Below are 23383 nucleotides of genomic sequence, written 5' to 3' on the forward strand. Positions count from 1 at the left end.
GCTTGGATCTCTGTTGGGCGGGAAAGAGCACCAAGAAGCTCCCCCCCCCCCCAAATTCTTCCTCCTGTGTTCTGAGCCCCCCAATGTAGGGGGATGCAAAGTAGATAAATAAGGAATCTCCAGACCGGAGAAGAGGCTCCATGCAATATGCAAGATAGTACAAGAAGGAGGGCGAGTCCGGAGAAGGCAATGGGGGGGGGGGTGAGGGCTGGGCAACGGAAGCTCAGTCATGCCAAGACAGGAGTTCTTGGTCAGTGACAAAACTGCTCAGGGATGACAGCCTTCCCTGGACAGAGGTAGACTCCCTCCAAAGGAGGAGGTTTGCAGCTTGGGTGTGTGTGTGTGAAAGGCAGATTTTATTGCCGTGGGAGTTTGATTCAAGCCCCCGTTTTTGGAGGGGAAAGAGGCAAACAATGGAGTCATCTCCTTTGTGAAAGCTAGAGTCTAACGAGTCCAAATTTCACTCAGACACTCATATGCAGAATTCAGATCAAGATGGGTAGCTGGGTGAGTCTGTCTAGCAGGAGAAAAGAGCAAGAGTCCAGCAGCACCATAAAAGACTAACAAAATTTGTGGCTGCAGGGGAGCAGCTTCATGAGTCCCTGCTCACTGCTTCAAATACAGATGGGTTCCCTTGGTAGTCCGACTGCAACGGTAGAAAAGGGGAGGAGTCCAGCCGCACCTTAAAAGACAACAGTGATTTGTGGCAGGGGATGAGCTTGAAAGAGTCACTGCTCGCTTCAAGCCATTTGTGACTTTATTTTAAGACTGGCCTGAAGACTGCAATGCGAAGCTAATAAAATGTTTTTGCTGTGTGCTGATTGTGTGTTAAAGCACGGAATGATTTTGGCTGCAATAAAAGGGAGGAGCCAGACAAAGAGCAGAGTGATGCCGTGGTGTGGATTGATCTTGAGGATGAAGACGACTACGAAGACGTCATACCTCCCTCCCCGGAGAAGGAAGTGCCTCCTTCCTCATCTGTTTTTAAAAACATTCGGTATGTTGCCCCCAGTAAGCTTCTCTTTTCTTAAAGCATGCACAACAGTTTAAGAAAGGAGTTCATGTCAGCTGACCATCCCATGGAAGGGATGTCCAATAAACAATGCAAAAGGATTTGTATTGTAGAAGTCTGGAACTGACCAGAAATCTGAAAAAAATAGTTGAAGCACGCATCATAAGTATTAACATGTGTTGAATGATGCAAAAATTACATACTAGGCTCATATTTACGGGTGGAATAGTAGGATCAGCAACAGGCAATGCAAGACTACAGTCCCTAAACATTTAGCTTTCTAAACTGTTATGTCCAGTATATCCTTAAAGATTTCTGTCCTTTCTGGGTTTAGTTTGTTCACTTTTGTCCAGTTAACCACAGCATTAGGCAACAGTTTGTCAGAGAACAGCCAAAAAAAAGCAGATAGGAAAAAACATGAATAGGAAATGTGTTTTCTGGGACATGCAAACAGTAGTGTTGGTTTCAGAATGTGAATATTGGGCAGTAGCTTGTGCCTTTTCCTCTTTTAGGGATGCATATCGGGAATCTGAACCTTTGCACAAGTTTTGAAATGAAAGCTTTTCCCCCTGTATGGTGTACTTATCTGGAATTCGTAATAACTTAATGTTCATGTGATCTTTTCAGAGAATCTCCTCTTGAGAAGGCAGCTGAAGACGTGAAAAGCAGCTCATCAGACTCTGGTTTAGGCAGCTGTTGCTCCAGTGAAGGGCAGGAAGGTATGTTTGGTTGAAGAATATGCAGCTGCCCTTGTTCTTCCAATGCAGGCTGGCTCAAAGCCTTGTAGTTTGCTGAATCTCAGGGTGTGGTGGGGAAGGAGTGCTCCATCATCGGGGTTTCTCTGGGCAGCTGTGCTCATCTGACATAGAATTCTTACTGTTCTGTTTCAGCGTAGCAAAGTGAAGGCGCTTCTGTGACCAAAGAGGTGCTCCTATCTTGGAGGGAGGGGAAGAAAGGTTTAGAGGACAAGAGGGAGTGTTATCTTTGGTGATTCGCTGGGTGTAAACTTTTAAACATAACATCACTGCAGGAGGGGTGAGAAAAGGGGTCTCCTGGGGCTCCTGCCGTTGAGGCCGGTGGTCCTTTGGTCAAGAATCATCATGTCTCCCAATATTCCTCCAGTTAAAGCCTGGTATGCTAAAATCTGGGAGGTTTATGCTATGGACAAGATAGCAGATAGTTTATGCAATATAAATAATTCAGAAGGTAAAGATTCTCTGATGTACAAGTGGCTTCCATTTCTTAAATTTTCTTTTAGTCCTGTAGATCAGATGCGTACATGTATTCCTGGTAGATATTATGACATTATTAATTTGATGTAATTAACATATGGACAGAGTACTTATTTTTTAATTCAGCTGCCAAGCATGTATGTATGTGTGAATGTATGTATGTGTTGTTTTGTTTGTATTTTGTGTATATATATATATATTGTTTTCTGCTGGTATGCTATGCTTATACACAAAGAATGATTGCAGATACAGTCATTGATTGCTTTATTTGTATGTTTACTAAATTCAATAAAAAAGTTTTTGGACCAAAAAAAAAAAAAAGAATCATCATGAATGCAGTTTGACTGAATTAGAATAGACAAGGTGTAATAGCTGCATAGCTCACCGGGTGAATCTTTGGGTTTCTCTGTGGAATGAGCTGATAACTTTTCCATGTTCACCAGCTGGCCTTCATGGCTGTAGTTCAGTCCTGTAAAGCTATCTGTGCCTGCCTCATTACCTTGCTCTATCTACCTATATAGATCTGCAGGTACCGTTTGTGTCAGATTCTTTGCAAACAACATTAACAACATTAGGAAGAACTTCCTGACCATTAGAGCAGTTCCTCAGTGGAACAAGCTTCCTTGGGAGGCGGTGGGCTCTCCTTCCTTGGAGGTTTTTAAACAGTGGCTAGATGGCCATCTGACAGCAGTACTGCTCCTGTGAATTTCAGAGGAGGTATTTGTGAATTTCCTGCGTGGTGCAGGGGGTTGGACTAGCTGACCCTGGAGGTCTCTTCCAAGTCTATTCTATGATTCTATGAAGGGGCTGCCAGATGTTCTAGGTTTGTAGGCTGGATATGGACCAAAGGAGTAGAAACTGAGCAGCCACAAAATTGAGACAGAAGCCATGGCAACATCAATCAGAACTGCATTGAACTCCTACTGAAGTTCATGGACCTGTTGGGGGTTAGGGATTTGAGGGCCAGCTTCAGGTAGTGGCTTGCTTGTGACTTAACACGATCTCATTTCGCCACATTTCAGATGCATTCTTGCCACGTGAGAGTCTTCTGTACAGGGTGATGAAGGGAATCTGTGACCTGGTGGATTCCATCCCGGAAAGAGAGCTGAAGTCTTTGTCTTGCGGGAAGGAGCTTCTTCAGAAGAGAGATCACAGGTCTGGAGGCATCAGTCATTCAAAATATGTTCACTCACCTGTATGAGCACTTTCTGTGGCATAAGCACACTGGCAATTGTGTCAGGCTCCTAAATTGTGTGAGCATCTTGCAGCAATAACACACACACAAAGTGTGAGACCGGCTTTGCTTGTACCAAAATAAAATTACTAAACACTTTTGTATCCTCGAATAAAACCTGGATAAAGATGGAGCAAGGTGCTAGAGCTGCACAAATATCTAGCAATTGTGATCTGCTTTCCTTTCCTCCCCTCTCCTCCCCTCCCTGAACCTGCAATCCTCTGCCCGCATTTCAGGTGCCTCCGGATCATCATTTCTGTGTCTTTGTTCCAGTATTTAGCCCTGTGCATTCCTCACTCAGATGCACTTTCTGGAATTGCAGCCTTGGATTTTTTTCTTTGTGCCTTTATAGTGTTTTTGCTAAATTAACTAGGTTGAATGGCTGCCAAAACGAAATGGTATCTGAAGTGTGCCTGCACACGAAAGCTTACACTCAGAATTAAACAAGGTAAAGAAAATCTTCTGGGAACAGTGGCAGAAAGTGCTGTCAACTCATGGCTGACTTATGGCCACCCGCAGGGTTTCCAAGGCAAGAGACGTCCGGGGTGGTTTGCTCTTGCCTGCCTCTGCCTGGCAACCCCGGACTTCCTTGCTGGGCTCCCATCTGAGAACTCACCAGGGCTGAGCCTGCTTAGCTTCCAAGATCTGACAAAATCGAACTAACTTGAGCTGTTATGTAATTTATGCATTGTTTAATCATGTCATGTTTCATGCTTCATGCCCTGTTCCAGATTACTGTAATTCTGTATTGATCGCATTGATTTAAACTGTGTAGCCTGCTGCAAGTCTCAGTGAGGAGGACAAACTATAAACAGATAATGGAGGAAATGGATGGTGTGTTGACCGTATGTTCCTTCTTTGCAGAAGAAAGCTATTAAATTGCACTGAAGCAAGTGGAAAGGACAGTAATGCCTCTCCTCCTGCCGTAAACTGCGAAGCATCTTTTGGGGATAAGAGCTCTCCGAACAGCGAAGTTTCTCTTCGGCTGAAGAACAGTTATGCCCCTGGCCCCCGAAGAAGTTCTGTCTTTGGTGGTGAACTTTTCTTCAAATCACTGCCTGCTGTTGAGCAGCTACACAAATATCATTCGACCCCCTTTGCTGCCCAGACACAGAGCCCAGATGAGGCTGGGGGATTAAGTGTTTCAGTGGACAGCGCTGTCTCAGGAAATGCAGGGATTTCTTTGTCCACACAAGGCGTCCATGAAGGGTCGTGGCTCAGGGATGATGGAAATGAGCACGGGCTGAGTTCCAAGTTGAACCTGGCAGCTGCAAGGGACCAAAGCCAGCCCTGCTTGGCTGAGAGCTATCTGGGAGGCGACAGGCGCTCGGCAACCCCAGACCTGGATTTTGATATTGATGAGCTGGATGATATGCTAAATAGCTCTGTGGATGAGCAGCTGTCAATGGGGCTCCGCCAACCTGTTCTGGAGGATCATCCTGCCAAAGGAAATGGCCATCATTCAAATCCTGCTGTTCCCCAACCGAACTACTTCGTGCCTGTCAAGAACTGTGCAGGTAAACTATGCTGATTCTTTGGGAGTTGATCACAGCTTCCTGGGTGGGCGGAGCATGGCAGTGATCTGTTAGTTCAGGGTTTCCCAAACTTTTCTTTCCTGTGGTTTGGTTATTCTTACACTTCTCCTTTGTGGCCCACTAAAATTTGGGGGTGGAGCCAGGAGACTTTGGGGATGGAGCCAGGAGACAGGAATTATGTCATTTCCTGTGGTTTCAAGGACCAAGCGATGTCACTTCCGTGGCACACTGAACCAAAACTCCACCTTTTCCTGTGATGTCACTTCCAGGGCACTCACTCCCCCAAACCCGCCTCTTCTTCGGAAGTAAATTCATTTTCAGAAAAATCTCTCTGAAACTCATGCTGAACCAAAATGGGAAGGGAAAGTGGGTGGTCCTCTCTTTTCACCCCCACTCCTGCATGCACCTATCTGTTTGTGTATTCTTCTCCAGCTTGCAAGCACTCCTAATGCCCATGTTCAATTGCCTGCACCACCTACACACCTGCACCAACAGCACTGGCCAGTGTATGCAGTTGGGAGTGCTGCTGCCATTGCCATCAGGAATGCCAGCACTGTGTACCACCCACACTGGGCCCTGGCAGTTGCTCTACCTCAAAATATGCTGACATATTTAGTAGGCCCTTCCTTCAGCTGCTACTACTGGAACCCTGTCTCAAGCTACAACCAAGCTTGCTTGGTTTCAAGAAAATCTTTTGACCGCTATTTTTCATACTTTTCCTTGGCTGAAACACTGGGAAATTGCTGTGAAAGGTAGCAGAGAATTGTACTGCAATTAATTAATTTCAAGTTATATGAAGTTCATACAAGCTTTTATACATCAGAGGTGGAGCCAGGCAGACAGACAAGGAGAAAGCACGCTGCCTTCTCCACAGCCGGCGCTCGCGAAGCGCTGGGTTTGCGGAGGGGGCGGGTGCTTCCTCCTTGCCTGTGTGCCTGGCTTCAGCTGTGATGCTTAAAGCAAGCGCTGGGATCGGAGGGTGGAGGGAGCGATCCCAGCGCTTGCTTTAAGCATCAGAGGTGGAGCCAGGCAGACAGACAAGGAGGAAGCACGCTGCCCCCTCCGCAGCCAGCGCTTGCGAAGCGCTGGGTTTGCGGTGGGGCCACATGGAGCGATCCCAGCGCTTGCCTGAAGAAGATGGAGCCAGGCAGGCAGGCGCAGGGGATATGCCGGATGGGAGGCAGAGGCAGCGGATCGCCCCCCAGGAGGAAGGTGCATCCTATGGTCTGGAGCGCCTTATGGACCGAAAAATACGGTAATCTTGTTGGTTGTGATGCAGGGCAGTGAGATCAGGTGATCAGTTTTGTAATCTGCAACAAGGAAATGAAGAATTCTTTTTTTAAGTCAATGAATTTATCTTGGCCTGATAGCTGGAAGCAGATCTTCACTGTCTGAGTAAAGGGCTCCTGACAAATAATCTGGTTCTTGGATCCTCTTACAAGGAGTACTATAGTAAACAGGGAATGAAGGGGGAGGGAGGTGTGCAGCAGGGGTGGGGGGGATTGGAGGAAATGGCCAGTTTGGTCTGGATCCAACCAATCTGGTTTTTCTGCCAAATTCTGAGTCTTTTGTTAACACACCCATTAATCACCCTTTTTCTGGGTTATGATCGGGCGTGGCAAGAAAGGTAAATCAGTGTTCCCTCTAAGCTGAGTTTGCGTGAGCTAGCTTACACATTTTAAGCCTCCAGCTCACACATTTTGGTCTTAGATCGGGAAGGATGACCCCAGAGCACAGCTCACAGCTTTAATGCCAGTAGCTCATAAAGTGCAATTTTTGCACACAAGACTCTGCATCTCAGAGGGAGTATTGATCATAATCTGAGAAAAGAGCTCTGGCATCCGTGATTAGGCATATGGCTCTATTTCACAGAGGACCCCTGGAAGAGAAGAAACATTTGATAATGTCCGTTTTATAATGGGGCTTCCTGACTGGATTGAACTGACCCGAAGGGATTTTGGTGTTTAAAATCGCAGCAATAGCACTTCTGGTTAGCTCACATCAGCCCTGACGTTCAGTGGTTCTCCAGCTTTAAGCACCTGCGAATCAGAGCGGTCAGTCTTTAGGGGGCAGGAGGGATGATGGAGCAGCCAGGGCATGGAGGGAAGGGCAGCAGCCATTTCTTAGGGGACAGAAGAGAAGGGAAACGGGAGGGGTGAACCACTGAGCAACCCATGTGCTGCTTTATGCCCAGGTTGGTTGGATCTGAAGCAATTCCAAGGGGTGCTCCTGTGCATATTTATCACTCACTGTGAGAGCTCTTGCATGTGCAGCTTCCTAACAAAGGCCTTGGAACAACCAGTTGCAGAAACGTTATAGATTATTAATTAGCGTGTCGGTCATCAGTAACGTTAAGCTATGTCCTGTCAGTCTTGCAGACAGGCTTTCTTATGCCGGTTCTCCAGTTCATCTTGTGCTCTAATTTCTAACACTGTCAGGCTCTTGAATTCTAAAAGGCTGCTGCCTCAGGATTTGTGGGTGGAAACAGTGAGGCTTGGGGCTGGCAAAGACAGCCGGATATTCGGGGCAGGAGCCTCACAGCTGTTGGAGATGAATGAGAGGAGGTGGGGAGCCCCCTTTGGATGCCAGGAGGCAGGGATCCCCCCCCCCCCCCCGCCGCCTTTTGGAGAATTCAGGGGAAGTGTCGCCATGGGCACCGCCACAAAACGGCTGCCGCAGGAGCTGGCTGCAATCACAGAGTGACAAGCGGGCAGGTGATGCATAACTCTTAATTTCTCTCTGGTTTATGGCATTAATAAACCTTTCATTCTCACGGAGAGGATGGTGTGCATAAAGCCAAATGATAAAAACAGCAGCCTCGAAAGAAAGCCCTTTCTCACCCTGCCGCACAGCCTCACAAGAGTTACGTACCAGCTATCAGGCACAAAGGGTCTTGGTGTGGGCAAATGAAGGGGAGCCGCCTGGGTGTCACCTTCATCCTCTAGAGCCTGTGACTCCTGTTGCAGCCCTCTCGGAAAGCCCTTTTATTTGGATGAAGCCAGCCAAGGACAAGGGCTGCTTCAGGGTGGCCCCGCCCACTTTCCTGGAAAACTTGGCAGGTGGCGGCAGGAAAGCCCCTGATGGAGAACCTCAAAAGCCGTGCGTTTTGTGACAAGACTGCCTTCTCTCCTAGCCCCACTGACCCAGAATCCACCTAGGAATGCCGTGCTGGAGCGCTTCGAAGGCTTAGCATTCCCACATTCCAATGAAATGATGAAGATCTTTCACAAGAAATTTGGCCTTCATCACTTTCGAGTCAATCAGTTGGAAGCCATCAATGCTGTTCTGCTGAATGAAGATTGTTTCATCTTGATGCCCACAGGTGGGTCTCCGGAAGAGCTGTCTGCGGATGGGGACTGGGCGAGGGGGGCGGGGTTAGGAGGCACTCCAGTTTGCTGCCGGGGGTGGAGGGTGGTGCTTCCAAATGGAGCTTCTATGCCTGAAGAGGGGATGAGATGCTGCGACTTGCACAGTTCATAATCCACTGCCAGTATCATGCTTGGTGCTCTATAATGTGGGGCTGGGTTATTGGCAGTCAGCAAACCAGCAATGGTTGAGGAACAGATTAAGTCTCTTTCAGAAACATACACAGTACTAAAGGAACCAGATCTGGGTGGGTAGCCGTCTTGGTCTGAAGCAACAGAACAAAATTTGAGTCCAGTGTCAACCTTAAGACCAACAAAGTTTTATTTTAGGTATAATAAAACTTTGTTTGTCTTAAAGGTGCCACTGAACTCAAACTTTGTTCTACTAAAGAAAACAATAGTTTTTAATAGACGCACAAGATATTGTGCGAAAGAAAGCATTCATGTGGAAAATCATAGAAGATCTGTAGGGTGAAGATAAAAATACTTTTAAATATTTTTTTCATTATCATATTTAATGAACATTATTTTAAAATCCACAAAGATTTTTACCCATCATAACATACTATTTCAACTGAATATCAATGAGTGAAATTAATGTGCAAACCCCTGGAGCATAGGAATACAAAAATAAATAGCTTTAAAAGCATTTTTACCAAAAATATTGTGAAAATATAATTAGAAAGTCATGTGAAGGTGCTAGTACAGAATCTGCTGCATTTCTTGTTAATTGCTGAGCTGATTTATCTTTGCTGTGCAAATAAGGCATGGGAACTTTAGAATTTTTGCTGTGTAGATAATTTCTATGTTTAGGCAATTTTAAATAATTTAAACCTGAAACGGCTCATGAATAGTTGGTGCAGCATTGTTTCGTGGCCTGTGCTTCCACGTCCAGCTCTTGTGGAAAATCTGAATTAAGAAATTGGTTATGGAAAGGAGCCGCCTCTTGGCTACTTTCCACCCTTCAGCTCCCTTCTCTTTGCCTGCCTGACACAGGAGGGGGCAAGAGCTTGTGCTACCAGCTGCCAGCCTGCATTTCCCCAGGAGTCACCATCGTGATCTCCCCCTTGAGGTCACTGATTGTGGATCAAGTTCAGAAGCTGACGTCAATGGATGTGAGTTCAAGCCCAGACTTTGCTGTTTTCTTTTTTGCCCCCTATAGACGTATGTCTCTCTGGTGTGCATGACCCGTTCTTCTCTTTGGCTGTTTGTCTTCATAATGATGTGCAACTTCTGCTCATTAAAAATATGTTTGGGCACCACAATTTGGCATCAGGTCTTTGGGAACTCAGGTTGAAAATCAGAAATAGCTTCTGTCAGTCGGGCTAGGAATGCCTGCCCTTTGGTCACCTCCAAGGTGTGGGCTGGGCTAGGTGTTTCCTGGTCTCCTTGGTGAGTTTAGGTGGACACCACCATGGGGAGAGCAGTGGGGGAAGTGGACGCTGTGCTGCATGAACTGAAGAACATAGCACCACCTGTCGTGGAAGGTTTGGAGCTGTATTGGCAGTTTTCAGGATGTAAGATGAATGGGTTTCCTTTATTAAACACAACCAGGCTCACTGAACACTCCGTCTGCTGCAGAATTGACCTAACTTTCTCTGCATTGCAGATTCCAGCTACTTATCTGACGGGTGATAAGACAGATGCTGAGGCATCCAGAATTTACATGCAGCTCTCAAAGAAAGACCCCATCATAAAGCTTCTCTATGTCACCCCAGAGAAGGTTTGTATATGGCTGAAAACCACCCAACGAAGGGTGTTCGTGATCTCTGGCTGAAGCAGCTCCTGCTGAGTGGGACAAGAGCTGGGTGATCCCCCTTGCCTAACCGTGAAATCTGAAGGGTAGCTTGAGCAGGTCAACCGGTCTCACATTTTGAGTGGTTGAAGGTAAATGAGATAAGAACTGTAGAACACTTGCAGTATCCCCAAAGATGCTATGCAAATAATGATGTGTATGTTAAGCACTAATAAGTAGTGAGAAAACTTACCTGTAGTGTTTCTGTCCTGTGCCTCCCCAGGTCTGTCTGAGCGGCCGCCTGATGTCCATTCTGGAGAATCTGTATGAGCGGCACCTCTTGGCCCGCTTTGTGATTGACGAGGCGCACTGCGTCAGCCAGGTGAGGCTCATTTGTCAATTGAAAATGTCACAGACTGCTGAGGCAGTCGAGTTCCTGTATTTAGTTATTGGTGAACCCCGCCTTCTTTTCTCTACAAGTCATTAAATGGTGACATTCACTGCCAGTGGATGTATCAATAACCACCAGCACACATGGCTTTAAAAGGGGGTGAGACAGAATCATGGAGGAGAAACCCGTCAGGGGCTACTAGCCTTGGTTTGTAAGGGGAGCCTCTATATTCAGAGGCAGTCAACCTCTGACATTTCATTCTAGGAGGAAACCAGGTTACTCACTTGGCTTCTATGTCCTCCAGGGCAAGGGGTTGGCCTTTGTGTGAAACAGGGAGGCTGGACTCAATGGGCCCCCAGTGGCCTGATCCAGCAGGGCTCGTCTGATGTTTTTGTGCCTTCTGACCAGTGGGGCCACGACTTCCGCCCGGACTACAAGCGGCTGAATATGCTTCGCAAGAAGTTCTGCTCCATTCCCATGATGGCGCTGACGGCTACGGCCAACCCCCGGGTGCAGAAAGACATCCTCAACCAACTGGAGATGCATCAGCCACAAGTGTATGTCAAGCATGTTATTTTTATACATTATTGAATTCGATTGCTTTTCCTTTAGTCATCCTTTCCTTTTCCATAGCTGCATATCAAAGCTAAAAACCCCTTTACTTTCTCACCTCCCTTTTTCCTTTCCCACCCCTGAGTAGCAAATGTAGGAATGCTGGAGCTTTGATGATAGAAGGAAAGGAGGCGCCTCCTCCGAACAGTTCCCATTCATGGCTTATCAACTGTAGCAAGAATGTATGGGACTGAGGGAAGTTTCAACCGCAAGATAGTAGTTTGCATAGTTGTAACAGTTCACACATACTTGTTATGTCTTGAAGCTATCTTCCCCATACTCTTTGATGTAATCCTTAAAACACCATGCTATGAGCAACTCTGTATCGCTTTCAAGGCGCTGCACCTTGAGCAACAATGGATTATCAATAAACTGAGACTTTGTATTCAACAATTGCTTGGTTACTTGAAATTCCCATGCTTGACAGTGTAGGTCTCATCTGGAGAGGAAGTTTTGGAGAAAGGAGGGAGTGGAGTTCAAGCCCTCGGGGCTTTTTGTTTCCATATCGTTTCAGGCTGGCTATAGTCATATTCTTCATAAATCTACTGCATTTTTTTTTTTTAATTGACTTTGCTGAATTTTTCTAGGTTTAGCATGAGCTTCAACAGGCACAACTTGAAATATGATGTTTTGCCCAAGAAGCCGAAAAGTGTCGCTTTGGACTGTCTGCAGTGGATCAGGAAACATCACCCGCGTGAGTCGACTCCCCCTGCTTCCCCCAGTTGCGTTGAGCTGGGGAAAATGAATTTTTAAATCCATGTTTCAGCAAAGCAAGGAACTTGCAGGTCAGAAGATACTGAATGTTTTGGTAGGTTGTCTCACTGAGGGATTGCTGCATCAGTGGCATGCATGACCTATAGGAATAAGCAGTGCTTAATTATCAGGTTGGGTGCCAACCGGGGGGGGGGCAGGTTCTGGAGCCTAACAATATAAACCCAACACAAGGTGTGGTTATACCCGCACACATGTGTTGCTGCCTTTGAGAGGCTTTGCTGGAGGCAGAGCTTGACCAGAGGAGCCAGTACCTAGTCCTGATGCGGCTTCTGTCTCTTCAGATGACTCTGGCATCATCTACTGCCTCTCACGGCATGAATGTGACTCGGTTGCCAGCGTTCTGCAGAGGGCAGGTGTGCTGGCGCTTGCGTATCATGCTGGTCTCCCTGACAACACCCGGGATCTGGTGCAGAAGAAGTGGATTAATCAGGATGGGTGTCAGGTAAAAGGCTTACAAAGACACAGAGCAAAGGCGGACATCTTTATTCCCCTCTCCCCCCCCCACCTGAAAAGGAAGTGAGAGGCTCAGAAGGAGCTGCCATCGTTTTAAATGCAAGTGATTAGCTGTGTAATGCGTCGGCTCTGTGAAATGGCCAGTGCTTAATTGATGGGGAAATCTCCAATTAGCACCAAAGGTGCTGCACATGTAGCAAATGTCGCTTAGCTTAAGCGTAACGTAAAAGCCAGGAATGCAGAAGAGCCACAAAGGCTGGGAGGGAAGTAAGGAGCTGCCTTGAGTTCCGCAAAAGAGAAAAGTGGCCAAGAAATGTTTTAAATAAAGAAGTAAAATAAGTACCTGTGACTGAGAAACCATTTATTTAGTGCATCGTTTTCATTATACAAGGGGGATATTTTGTGTTTTCTGGTTGTTTAGTCTTTCTCCCCGTCCCTGATTTTTCATTGTGACTTTCTGTAGAGCAGCATACGATGGCGACAGGATCCGTGGGCTTGTTATGCAAAGTGTGACAGGGACGTCTTTCTTGTCTTCTGTTGTGTTGAGCTCTCTTGCTGCCCTCTAGGTGATTTGTGCGACCATTGCTTTTGGCATGGGGATCGATAAGCCAGACGTGCGCTTCGTGATCCACGCCTCTCTCCCAAAGTCCATCGAGGGCTACTACCAGGAGTCGGGCCGCGCTGGGCGGGATGGCGAAATGTCCCACTGCCTCCTTTTCTACAGCTACAGTGACGTCACCAGACTGAGGAGGCTCATTCTGAGTAAGTGCCTGGCGCAGGGAGCCCTCGCTCTGCATTCCGGAGGGCAAGTCGAGCGCTTGCGAGGGCCAAGAGAGAATCCAACAGTTGCTATGCAACGATTAGCTGTAGTGTGCTCCACGTGGGCCTGCCCTTCAAGACTGCTCAGCACCTCCAAGTAGTGCAAAATGTGGCCATTCGTTGCCCTATCAGAGTTAAGGTCTGTGAACATGCTGTACGGTTTCCCTTCCGAACTCTGCATGGCCCTCGTGAGCAGCATTGGAGGTGCACTCTGTGCACGAGGGAAAGGAAGGCCAAGCACAGTTGCCAGCAGAGCTTGTGCCCACCACAGGCAAAGGGAAATTTGCAGGGTGTCTGGAGCAGTCTTCTGATTCCTCCTGTTTCGTGCTGGCTTGGCTATAACTGGTGTGAAGCCAGAGTCTTTTCTGTCCTGTAACCCCCACCCCACACACCTCGTCCTGCAACAAGCCAAGGGGTCTGTCTTTGCATTCCAGTGGAGAAAGATCGGAACAGACATTCTCAGCAGACTCACTTCAACAACCTCTACAGCATGGTCCACTACTGTGAGAACGTGGTGGAGTGCCGGAGACTGCAGCTCTTGGCCTACTTTGGGGAAACCAACTTCAATTCTAAATTCTGTAAGGAACATCCTGAAGTCAGCTGTGATAACTGCTGCAAGAAACAGGTGAGCACATCCTGCCCTCCCATGCTTGCTGGAAGGCAATGCAGCAGATCCTTTTTAACGTATTACTTATAGAGGCTATTCAGGCTTGGTAAGCAGAAGGTCCCAGGTTCAATCCCCACTGGCATCTCCAACTAAAAAGGGTCCAGGCAAGTATGCGTGAAAATCCTCAGCTTGAGACCCTGGAGAGCCGCTGCCAGTCTGAGTAGACAAGACTGACTTGGTGGACCAAGGGTCTGATTCAGTAGAAGGCAGCTTCAGATGTTCATATATATATTCCTGGTAAGATTCAGGTGGGTGACTGTGTTGGTCAGAAGCAGCAGAACCAAGTTTGAGCCCAGGGGCACCTTGAAGACCAACCAAGTTGTATTCAAGGGACGAGCTTTTGCGTGCAAGCCACACTTCAGACACAACGAAATGGAAGTTATCAGGCCATAGATGTCGCTAGAGAGTGAGCAGCAAATTAGCAAACAACATAATGAAGACGTTTTAGCAGATTCAAGGACAAAACAGGAATAACAAGCTAAGTTTATATGGTCACCATTTGTTTGGATTTAATTTCAGGGGGGGGGGGGACATGGTGAAGCAAAGCAGAGAGTAATCACCTTGAGACCCATCTCCTCTCAAGCTTGATTACTCTCCACTTTCCATAATTAAGAAGGATACATTTCCACATCACTCTGCAATTTCGATAGATTTGCTTCACCGTGGCCCCCCCCCCCCAAAAAAAAACTGAAATCCAAACAAATGTTGACCTTATAAACTTAGCTTGTTATTCCTGTTTGGTCCTTGGATCTGTTAAAACATCTTCCTTATGCTGTAGGCTAATTTGCTGCTCACCCTCTAGCTATATGCATGACCTGGTAACGTCCATTTCAGTGTGTTTGAGGAAGTGTGGCTTGCACACAAAAGCTGGAATAAAATTTGGTTGGTCTTAAAGGTGCCTGACTGGACTCAACCTTGGTTCTGTTCCTAGTCAGTTTCAGAGGGGAGCCGTTTTGGTCTGCTGTAGAACAACTGGATGTGAGTCCAGCAGCTGGGAGACTCACCAGATGCTGCATGTAAATTCCAAATTTGAGTAAAGTCATTCATTCATTCCTTTGCATATCTTGTTCCTCTTGTGTTGCGGGGGGGGGGGGGGGGTAAGAAAAACGCTCCTTTATGGTGAATCAGGTACAGCAGTCAAATATTGTCAGTAGTTTGTTGTAGTATAAGAAACCCACTTTGCTCATCAAGATTATTTTCTTAGGATTATAAACTGAAGAATGTGACTGAAGAAGTAAAGAACATCATTCGGTTTGTTCGAGACCATTGCGGAGAAAGGGGAGCGAGAAGCACAAAGAGAAATGCAAAATACACACTGAATATGATGATTGAAATTTTTTTGGGTAAGTTCCAGCAGGCGTGGTTGAGTGGGCATCGTATTTGTCAGAGAACGCCAGGAGAGCCTTTCCCTCTGGGGGCCAGCCAGGACAGTCCGCGTTGTCCACGTGCCATTTCGGAATCACTTTGGTGGTCAGCACGAGTGGAGGGAAGACCTCACTGCTGGTCTGTTTCGGTAAGGCTGGGTCCAGCGGGCAGCAAAGATGGTTTTGTAATTCAGAAGGGAGTTCTTTGGGGACTTCATATCCCATCTCGATCTCATTAACATGTTTTTGTTTTATCTAATGGAAAACTTGTTCCCAAAGCTTCGCATTTAAAGAATGTCACAGGAGCTGTTGCCTGTCCCAGGCCTTGTATATTTCATGGGGGTGCTGACTTCCTGTGCCCCAAATTTGGTCCCCAGGGGGTGGCACAGTAGAGAGGCACAGAAAGGCCACGGTCCACTAAGTGTTCTCCTGATGGCTCCAGAATATGTTACCTGACAAACATTAAGTTTTTCTTCAGATTTTTGAAAGGTGGATGTATGAAGAACTACTCTGAGGTCCTCTGATTTTCTTTATAAGGCGGTGAAGATAGAGATGCAAGTCTCTGGGCTGTTTTTCTTTCTCTGTCTTTATTAACAAGACATTAACTGTCTCTATTTCTGGACAGGTACAAAAAGTGCCAAAATTCAATCAGGCATATTTGGAAAAGGAGCAGCTTATTCTCGCCATAATGCTGAGCGGCTGTTTAGAAAGCTGGTGCTGGACAAGATTCTGGATGAAGAGCTCTATATCACAGCCAACGACCAAGCTGTTGCTTATGTCCACACAGGGGAGAGAGCACAAGTGGTGCTGAATGGCTCTTTGCAGGTATGCTATGATGGTTATTATGGCTCTTAGCCACAGCTTATTGTTGGAACTGTCTGGGGCAGGGATGCTCTGTATTCTTGGTGCTCGGGGGCGGGGGGCAAAGTGGAAGGGCTTCTAGTCCCACTTGTGAACCTCCTGATGGCACTTGGACTTTTTTTTTTGGCCATTGTGTGACACAGTGTGTTGGACTGGATGGGCCATTGGCCTGATCCAACAGGGCTTCTCTTACGTTCTTCTGTGACACAGAATGTTGGACTGGAGGGGCCATTGGCCTGATCCAACATGGCTTCTCTTATGTTCTTATGTGACACAGAGTGTTGGACTGGAGGGGCCATTGGCCTGATCCAACATGGCTTCTCTTATGTTCTTCTGTGACACAGAGTGTTGGACTGGAGGGGCCATTGGCCTGATCCAACATGGCTTCTCTTATGTTCTTCTGTGACACAGAGTGTTGGACTGGATGGGCCACTGGCCTGATCCAACAGGGCTTCTCTTATGTTCTTATGTGACACAGAGTGGTGGACTGGAGGGGCCATTGGCCTGATCCAACAGGGCTTCTCTGATGTTCTTATGTGACACACAGCGTTAGACTGGAGGGACCATTGGCCAGGGCTTCTCTTATGTTCTTATGTGACACAGAGCGTTGGACTGGATGGGCCATTGGCCTGATCCAACAGGGCTTCTCTGATGTTCTTATGTGACACAGAGCGTTAGACTGGAGGGACCATTGGCCTGATCCAACAGGGCTTCTCTTATGTTCTTATGTGACACAGAGCATTAGACTGGAGGGACCATTGGCCTGATCCAACAGGGCTTCTCTTATGTGACACAGAGCGTTGGACTGGATGGGCCATTGGCCTGATCCAACATGGCTTCTCTTCTGTTCTTATGTGACACAGAGTGTTGGACTGGATGGGCCATTGGCCTGATCCAACAGGGCTTCTCTTATGTGACACAGAGTGTTGGACTGGATGGGCCATTGACCTGATCCAACAGTGCTTCTCTTATGTTCTTATGTGACACAGAGTGTTGGACTGGAGGGGCCACTGGCCTGATCCAACAGGGCTTCTCTTATGTTCTTATGTGACACAGAGTGCTGAACTGGATGGGCCATTGGCCTGATCCAACAGGGCTTCTCTTATGTTCTTATGTGACACAGAGTGTTGGACTGGAGGGGCCACTGGCCTGATCCATCATGGCTTTTCTTATGTGACACAGAGTGCTGGACTGGATGGGCCATTGGCCTGATCCAACATGGCTTCTCTTATGTTCTTGTGCCTGCCACCTGAGCTACTGACCTCTCCAGGAGAGGAGTTTGAGGCCCCACTGAGTTTAGGGAAGAGAACAACTTAATTAGAAAATTCTTTGCAGAGAGAAGAGGGTCTGTGTGCCCCTGCAAGGTAGGTGCCTCATTGCACTCCCTCTTGCTTCCCTGGTCACACTTTTAAGCTCTGGTGGAAGCTCTGGGTTTGGGCTTTTTGTTTGTTGGGGGTTGTTCAGAGATCCTTTGGCTTTCTCCAGGTGGAGTTCTGTGAAACAGACAGCGCCAGCAGCATTCGCAAGCAACGGGTTTCAGCAGCCAACATGTCCAAGCGGGAAGAGATGGTGAAGAAATGCCTCTCAGAACTCACCGGCGTTTGCAAAAACCTTGGGAAACTGTTTGACATCCATTACTTCAACATTTTCAGCACTGCTACCCTTAAAAGAATAGCAGGTAACGTTAATTCCCTGATGAAACTGCGCAGCAGGGGTTCCGGTCTTAATGAGGTCGGCACTTTGTGCATCTGACAACTGGGCTCCAACGTGCGAACTTTTGCCACAATAAATACTTAAGATGCTCCAAGATGCTTTGGTAGTTGTGGATGCTGCCTTCCTGCAGGTCCTTGTACTTGGCATATATGACCTTGAGATGTCACATGCAGAGAGTCACGAGAAACTTGCAAGGGCGGGGGGGGGGGAATCCTGTTGGTTACAGGGCCCAGGTGCCATCCCCTTTGCTCGCTTTCTTGCCAGCCCCTCCCCACCGCTGGGCCTGCCCACCCACTGGCTCCTGCTGCTGTTGGGCCTGCCTGCCTCGGCAACAGTGTGTGTGTGTGTGGGGGGGAAGCGGCTCCCAACGCTCCCGGCCATCCTCCCCCTCCTCTCCCCCACCCACGTGCAGTGGCAGCTCCAGGGAGGAGTCCCGGCCTTCCCCCACCCCTTTGCTCTCCCCTCCACTCATTGCACTGCTGCCGCCTGAATGATACAGCAGCATGTCCCTGCACCTCCCCTTCCCTGGCAACCGGTGAGGCCCCCCCCCACCCCCTCTCCACACTCTGCCGCCTGCCTGACTCTGCCGCTCCCCCAGGGCTGCTTTTGTAGCAGGAACTCCTGTGCATATTAGGCCACACACCTCTGCTGTAGCCAATCCTCCAAGAGCTCATAGCTGTTCTTCCAGGGCCTGCTGTAAGCTCCAGGAGGATTGGCTGCATCTGGGGTGTGTGGCCTGATATGCGCTGAAAGAAGCCCTGCCTACTTGGGAGGAGGTGAGGGTGGTTCCCACTCACATGTTAGCAGATAATGGCAGGCTGACCAAATCGTGTTGCATGCAGACCGTTCTCCTCTTTTGGGGGGCTTTCACCTCCCAAGATTTTTCTGCATGCCTGAGTTTCCCCCCAGGTTTGCAGAGACACCTGTTTCCTTTGTGCATGGCCCCATGGCCTGCGGATGTAAGTACCCACAGATGAGGCCATTCTGAGAGCTGCATATATTGATGTACCTGCCTGCTTTGTATGGAGCTCTGCAGAACTTCTCTCTAGTCCATAGGAACTGACTTCAGTCCTGCTGCTCGGTGTGGGACACAAACTCTGGGGCCTCCTGTGAGAAACCGGCCACACAAATTCTCACAGGGCAGGGTAGGACAGGCCGTGGAACCGAGGACTTGATCTGGGCAGTAGTTGGGTTTTGCAGAAGCAGCTGTAGGTCTTGGAGCAAACGCTCCTGTTCTTTCTGTCATAGAGACGTTTGCCTGACTCTCTTTTGGACCATTGGCCTTCCTTTAGAAGCTTGCAGGTGGCAGGACTTGTTTCTGCTTCTCCCATCTGGGAATTTCGTAGCAAAGCTCTTGATAGGAGAACAGGAATCTTCCTGTGTGTTTACAGCGAGCCAGAAAATGCTCTGTGCCTAAAACAAGAGTGAGAGAGACTCGAGGGATGCTGTGGGAGGAGGAAGAGAAGACGGTGAAGATCTTTGTGTCGATCCCTTGTGAAGGTCTTTTTCTCCTCTTCAGAGACATTGTCTTCGGACCCAGCAGTTTTGCTTCAGATTGATGGTGTTACGGAGGACAAACTTGAGAAATACGGAGCAGAAATAATTGAAGTGATGCAGAAATACACCGAATGGATGCTGCCAGGTATTTTTCCCTGCGCTTCAGGGTTTGAAACCTCTTCAGTGCATACATGGATAGGGAAACGCTCCTGGGACGACCAGCCTCAGAGCTTTGGCTCAGACTCAAAGCAAATTCTGCTCAGATGTCCTTTATCCTGGAACCAGGAATCATCTGGGCAGCTGTTGGTGTGAAAGGAGCCCTTTTGTGTCCACACCTGCCCACATGGATTCCTCTCTTGGTGGGCACCATACAGCATGAGTTGAGGACTTGCCAGCATCCCAGGGCAGCGTTAGGCACCCTTTCCTCGTGCAGAATAAGTGCTGTCCATAGACAACCTCTGTGAGCGTTGCACACAATATTAATTAGAGTGCTTTCGGGGTCTCCTTCTGCAGTGCCAGAAGAGCCAGCCCCGGCCTGGGATGTCGAAAGCTATCACAGTGTTGACGAGGAAGCAACATCTACAACATCTGGCTATTTCCGCAGTGGAGCCAACAAGGGAAGGAAGAGAAAGAAGCCCCAATTCTTCAGGGAACCCAAGAAGAAGAAAACAAACTCCAGAGGCTACCGGGCTCACTCTAAAAGGTATTTTTCCCCTGCTTCTGTGCAGAGCGTTTACTTTGCTTGTGGTAGGATTAAAGCCCTCGCTGCAGTACTAATTAACTACATTTTAATTAGTTCATTTTCCTGTAGGAAATTGGGCAAGAATGCTCTGGAGCCGAATCAGCAGGCAATCACTTTGATTTTAAATGAGTTTATGAAAGTCTTTGCTGGCGGCACTCTGGGGTCACAGCAGGGGAGGGTCGGAGAGCAGCGCTTACACCGTGCAGGAGCGCTGTGTGATTTGGGTCAGAACAGTTCCCGGCTTGCCAGAACCAGGAGAAAAAAGGGGATGCTGGTCGCCCAGCGAGGGTAACGGGAAGCACATCTCCCAACCCTTACAGTTGGGCAGAGAAAATCAGCGAATTGAGTGTGGCAGGGAAGGCATTTGTGGCCAGGTGAGCTATGAGCCATTCTCTGGAGAGGGGGCAGAAACTCCATGACTCCAGGGGGGGCCTGGCTGTGCAGAAGCTGCCGGTTTCGCTGTTGGTCCTTCAGGATAGCCCAGCTGCCCCAAGGCCAGCCTCTCTGTCTTGCCTGGCTGCGTGATGACTCAGAGGCATAAAACTCCTTGGACGGTCCCCTGATCAGCTTGCTGTGGAAACCAAAGTCAAGGAAAAGGTTCTGCTAAAGGCAAAGTCCAAGGGCAAGTGGCAGAAATCTGGGTCTTCAAACCGAGGGCTCTGGCCTTCCTGCTGCTCGGTTGAGGGATGAGGGGAACATGAACTCCGTGTCCCCACCCACAGGCCTTGGGATCCAACTCACTGACTCTCTGTCTTTGAGTTCCAACAGGCCTCATTAAAGGCCACGCATGACCTTAATGACAGTCAAAATGGCCATGTTCTTGCCATCTGTGGCAAAGCAGTAAGAGTTCTGGGACTGCCTTTCCCCACATGAGCCTCAGATAGCACTGCAGTCAAGCTCACAAAACCTCTTAATGATCCCCGGCCAAAGGATGCTCAGCTGCGCCCCACCAGGGCCCGAGCCTTTTGTGGCAGCCCCCACCCTCTGGAACGCTCTCCCAGAAAACACCAGGGCCCTACGGGACTTGCCACAATTCCGCAGGGCCCGCAAGACAGAACTGTTTAAACAGGCTTTTAACATCTAATGGAGGCGTCCAGTACTTCACCCCCCCACAGCATAAATATCCTAACCCGACCCAAACAGAAATGCAAAGCGCTCAATAACATCACAGTAAACGGCGCTAATCAAGAAGTAATAATAATGCCATCTAGGGGTCAAAATTGTATACGTTTGAGAAGTTTTAATAACTCACGTGATTGTATTGTAATAATGTAATTTTATGTTGATGTAAGCCCCCCTGAGCCCGTGGGGGGAGGGTGGGATACAAATATAATAAAATCAATAAAATAAGACCAAGTGCAGCTGTTGTCCTCCTGTCCCCAGAAGATTAACAAATGAAACCTCTGGCCTAGGACGGGGAAGAAGTGACTGTTGTAATGCCAGGTGCCCAGGCTAAGGGGACCAGAATCCAGATCCCTTCTTGGTCTGAAGTTCCCTGGTGCTGCTGTGGGGATGAAACGGGGGGGGGGGGGGGGCACCATCACTTCTGCTGCTCTGAGGGAAAATGGTGTAGAAATGAGATTGTGATGCTGCGGCTGCTTAAACCCAGGATGCCAATGGATGCGCACCTGTTGAGGCCACTGCCAGGTGTCGTGTTTTCCTTTCACTTCCTAGGAATTACAAAACCAGCACAGCAGCCAGCTCCAAAGTTCCAGACCTGCCCGGAGGGATCAGCAAGAGGCCTGGGATTATGGCGCCGCCCAAACCGCAAAGCAGGCAATACCTGAAGCCCTCTTACTCCTTTGTGTGAAGCCCCCTCCGGCCGTCTTGGTTGTTATGCTCCGTACTTTACAAGCATCAGAATTTGGGTCGGAGCTGTACACCCCCCCCCCCAATTATCTTGTTTGAATATTTGTAAATGTATGCGTTTGTTTGCCTCCTCTTGGAAGTCATGTGGCATGCTGAGTTTGCGATCCTCCTTGTCTGAAGTTGTTGTATTTGGGGATGGAATTGGCCGAGATGGACAAAATGCACAGTTGTGAAGGGAGACGACTTTCCTAATGCTGTTCTCATGTGGCATCATCTGGCCCGAGCTTCAGCACGCACCCAGATGTGCCATCGTTCTGGGAGTGGCCCAGGTAGAACTGATGTGTTCAGCTGCCCCCGTGGGCCGGGGAGGCCTTTGCCCTGACAAAGAAGGGCACTGGGGTGATGCACTGGCATCGTTCCATCCCATAATTATGGCACTTTTTACTGTTTTCTGAGAGCCAGCCGCAGGGTGGCCTTGTTCAATTTACAAACCTTATCTTAACCAAATCTTTGTTCCTTTTAAAACTTGTAGAATAAACTGCGAATGTTCAGACATTTCTTGGTGTGGATGTGATTGTGTTGCTTCTCTGGCAGTGAGACATATGCGGTCCTTTTCTTTGATTACTCAAATGTGTGGGTAAGAACTGAGATTAATTACTGTCACAAATACATCGATTTGCAAACCTTAAAGAGGCTTTAAAAACAGCCAACCAACCACTTCATACCTGTGAGGTTTGTCCATGGAAGAGATTGCAAGGCGCTCTGAGGTTGGAGCGAAGGAATGACTGATGCTTGGTGTTCTTTTAAATGCCCCCCCCCCCCTTCACAGATATCTTTCATCCATAATGAAAAGCCAGCATAGTGTCATGGTTAAGAGCGGAGAGCTCTATCCGGAGAGCTGGGTTTGATTCCTCACGCCTCCTCCTCCACAGGCAGCCAGCTGGGTAACCTAGGGCCAGTCACAGTCCTCTCAGAACTCTCTCAGTCCCACCTACCTCACAAGGGTGTCTGTTGTGGGGAAAGGAAGGGAAGGAGATTGTAAGGTGCTCTGAGACTCTTTAAAAGGTACAGAAAAGCAGGGGATGAAACCAACTCTACTTCAATTGTTTCCAAAATTAGTTCAGTGTAAAATACCAGGAGCCCCGGGGCACAGAGTGGTAAAACTGCAGCACTGCAGTCCAAACTCTGCTCATGACCTGAGTCGATCCTGGCGGGAACTGGGTTCAGGTAGCCGGCTCGAGGTTGACTCAGCCTGCCATCCTTCTGAGGTCGGTAAAATGAGTCCCCAGCTTGTTGGGGGGGAAAGTGTAGATGATTCAGGAAGGCAATGGCAAACCACCCCGTAAAAAAGTCTGCCGTGAAAACGTCGTGATGTGACATCACCCCAGAGTCGGAAACAACCGGTGCTTACACAGGGGACTACCTTTACCTTTTTAAAATACCAGGATATGTGTGCAAAAAAAATGTACTGTAAGCAGTTGTTTTTAGAGGATCAGTGACTATCTGTGGGCTCAGTGACACTTACAAAGCTGAGGGGTAGGTTGTTCAGGTTTTCAAAGTGGCTGGCG

At 48.2% G+C, this 23383-nt stretch overlaps 1 protein-coding gene across 1 annotated transcript; it reads left to right on the plus strand.

Annotated features, from left to right (window-relative positions):
• Window positions 1-890: 890 nt before the first annotated feature.
• BLM (BLM RecQ like helicase) lies at window positions 891-22370 on the plus strand. Its single transcript, XM_060260355.1, has 19 exons — window positions 891-997; window positions 1640-1731; window positions 3267-3399; window positions 4343-4995; window positions 8147-8335; window positions 9375-9493; window positions 9988-10101; window positions 10397-10495; window positions 10913-11061; window positions 11704-11810; window positions 12172-12332; window positions 12910-13105; window positions 13597-13787; window positions 15034-15172; window positions 15819-16018; window positions 17540-17732; window positions 19287-19409; window positions 19778-19967; window positions 21681-22370. Exons 3-19 carry the CDS (start codon window positions 3305-3307, stop codon window positions 21814-21816), a joined length of 3054 nt encoding a protein of 1017 aa, XP_060116338.1. The 5' UTR covers window positions 891-997; window positions 1640-1731; window positions 3267-3304; the 3' UTR covers window positions 21817-22370.
• Window positions 22371-23383: the final 1013 nt, after the last annotated feature.

This window comes from Heteronotia binoei, chromosome 19 (assembly GCF_032191835.1).
Source record: "Heteronotia binoei isolate CCM8104 ecotype False Entrance Well chromosome 19, APGP_CSIRO_Hbin_v1, whole genome shotgun sequence".
Classification (NCBI taxonomy): domain Eukaryota; kingdom Metazoa; phylum Chordata; class Lepidosauria; order Squamata; family Gekkonidae; genus Heteronotia; species Heteronotia binoei.

What these genes read in the sequence shown, in the direction of transcription:
- BLM (XM_060260355.1), top strand. Translation starts at nt 3,305, where the DNA reads ATGAAGGGAATCTGTGACCTGGTGGATTCCATCCCGGAAAGAGAGCTG. An exon ending in TTTCATCTTGATGCCCACAG is followed by an intron (nt 8,336 to 9,374) that starts GTGGGTCTCCGG and finishes TGCCTGACACAG; the next exon opens with GAGGGGGCAAGAGCTTGTGC. An exon ending in AGGCGCACTGCGTCAGCCAG is followed by an intron (nt 10,496 to 10,912) that starts GTGAGGCTCATT and finishes CCTTCTGACCAG; the next exon opens with TGGGGCCACGACTTCCGCCC.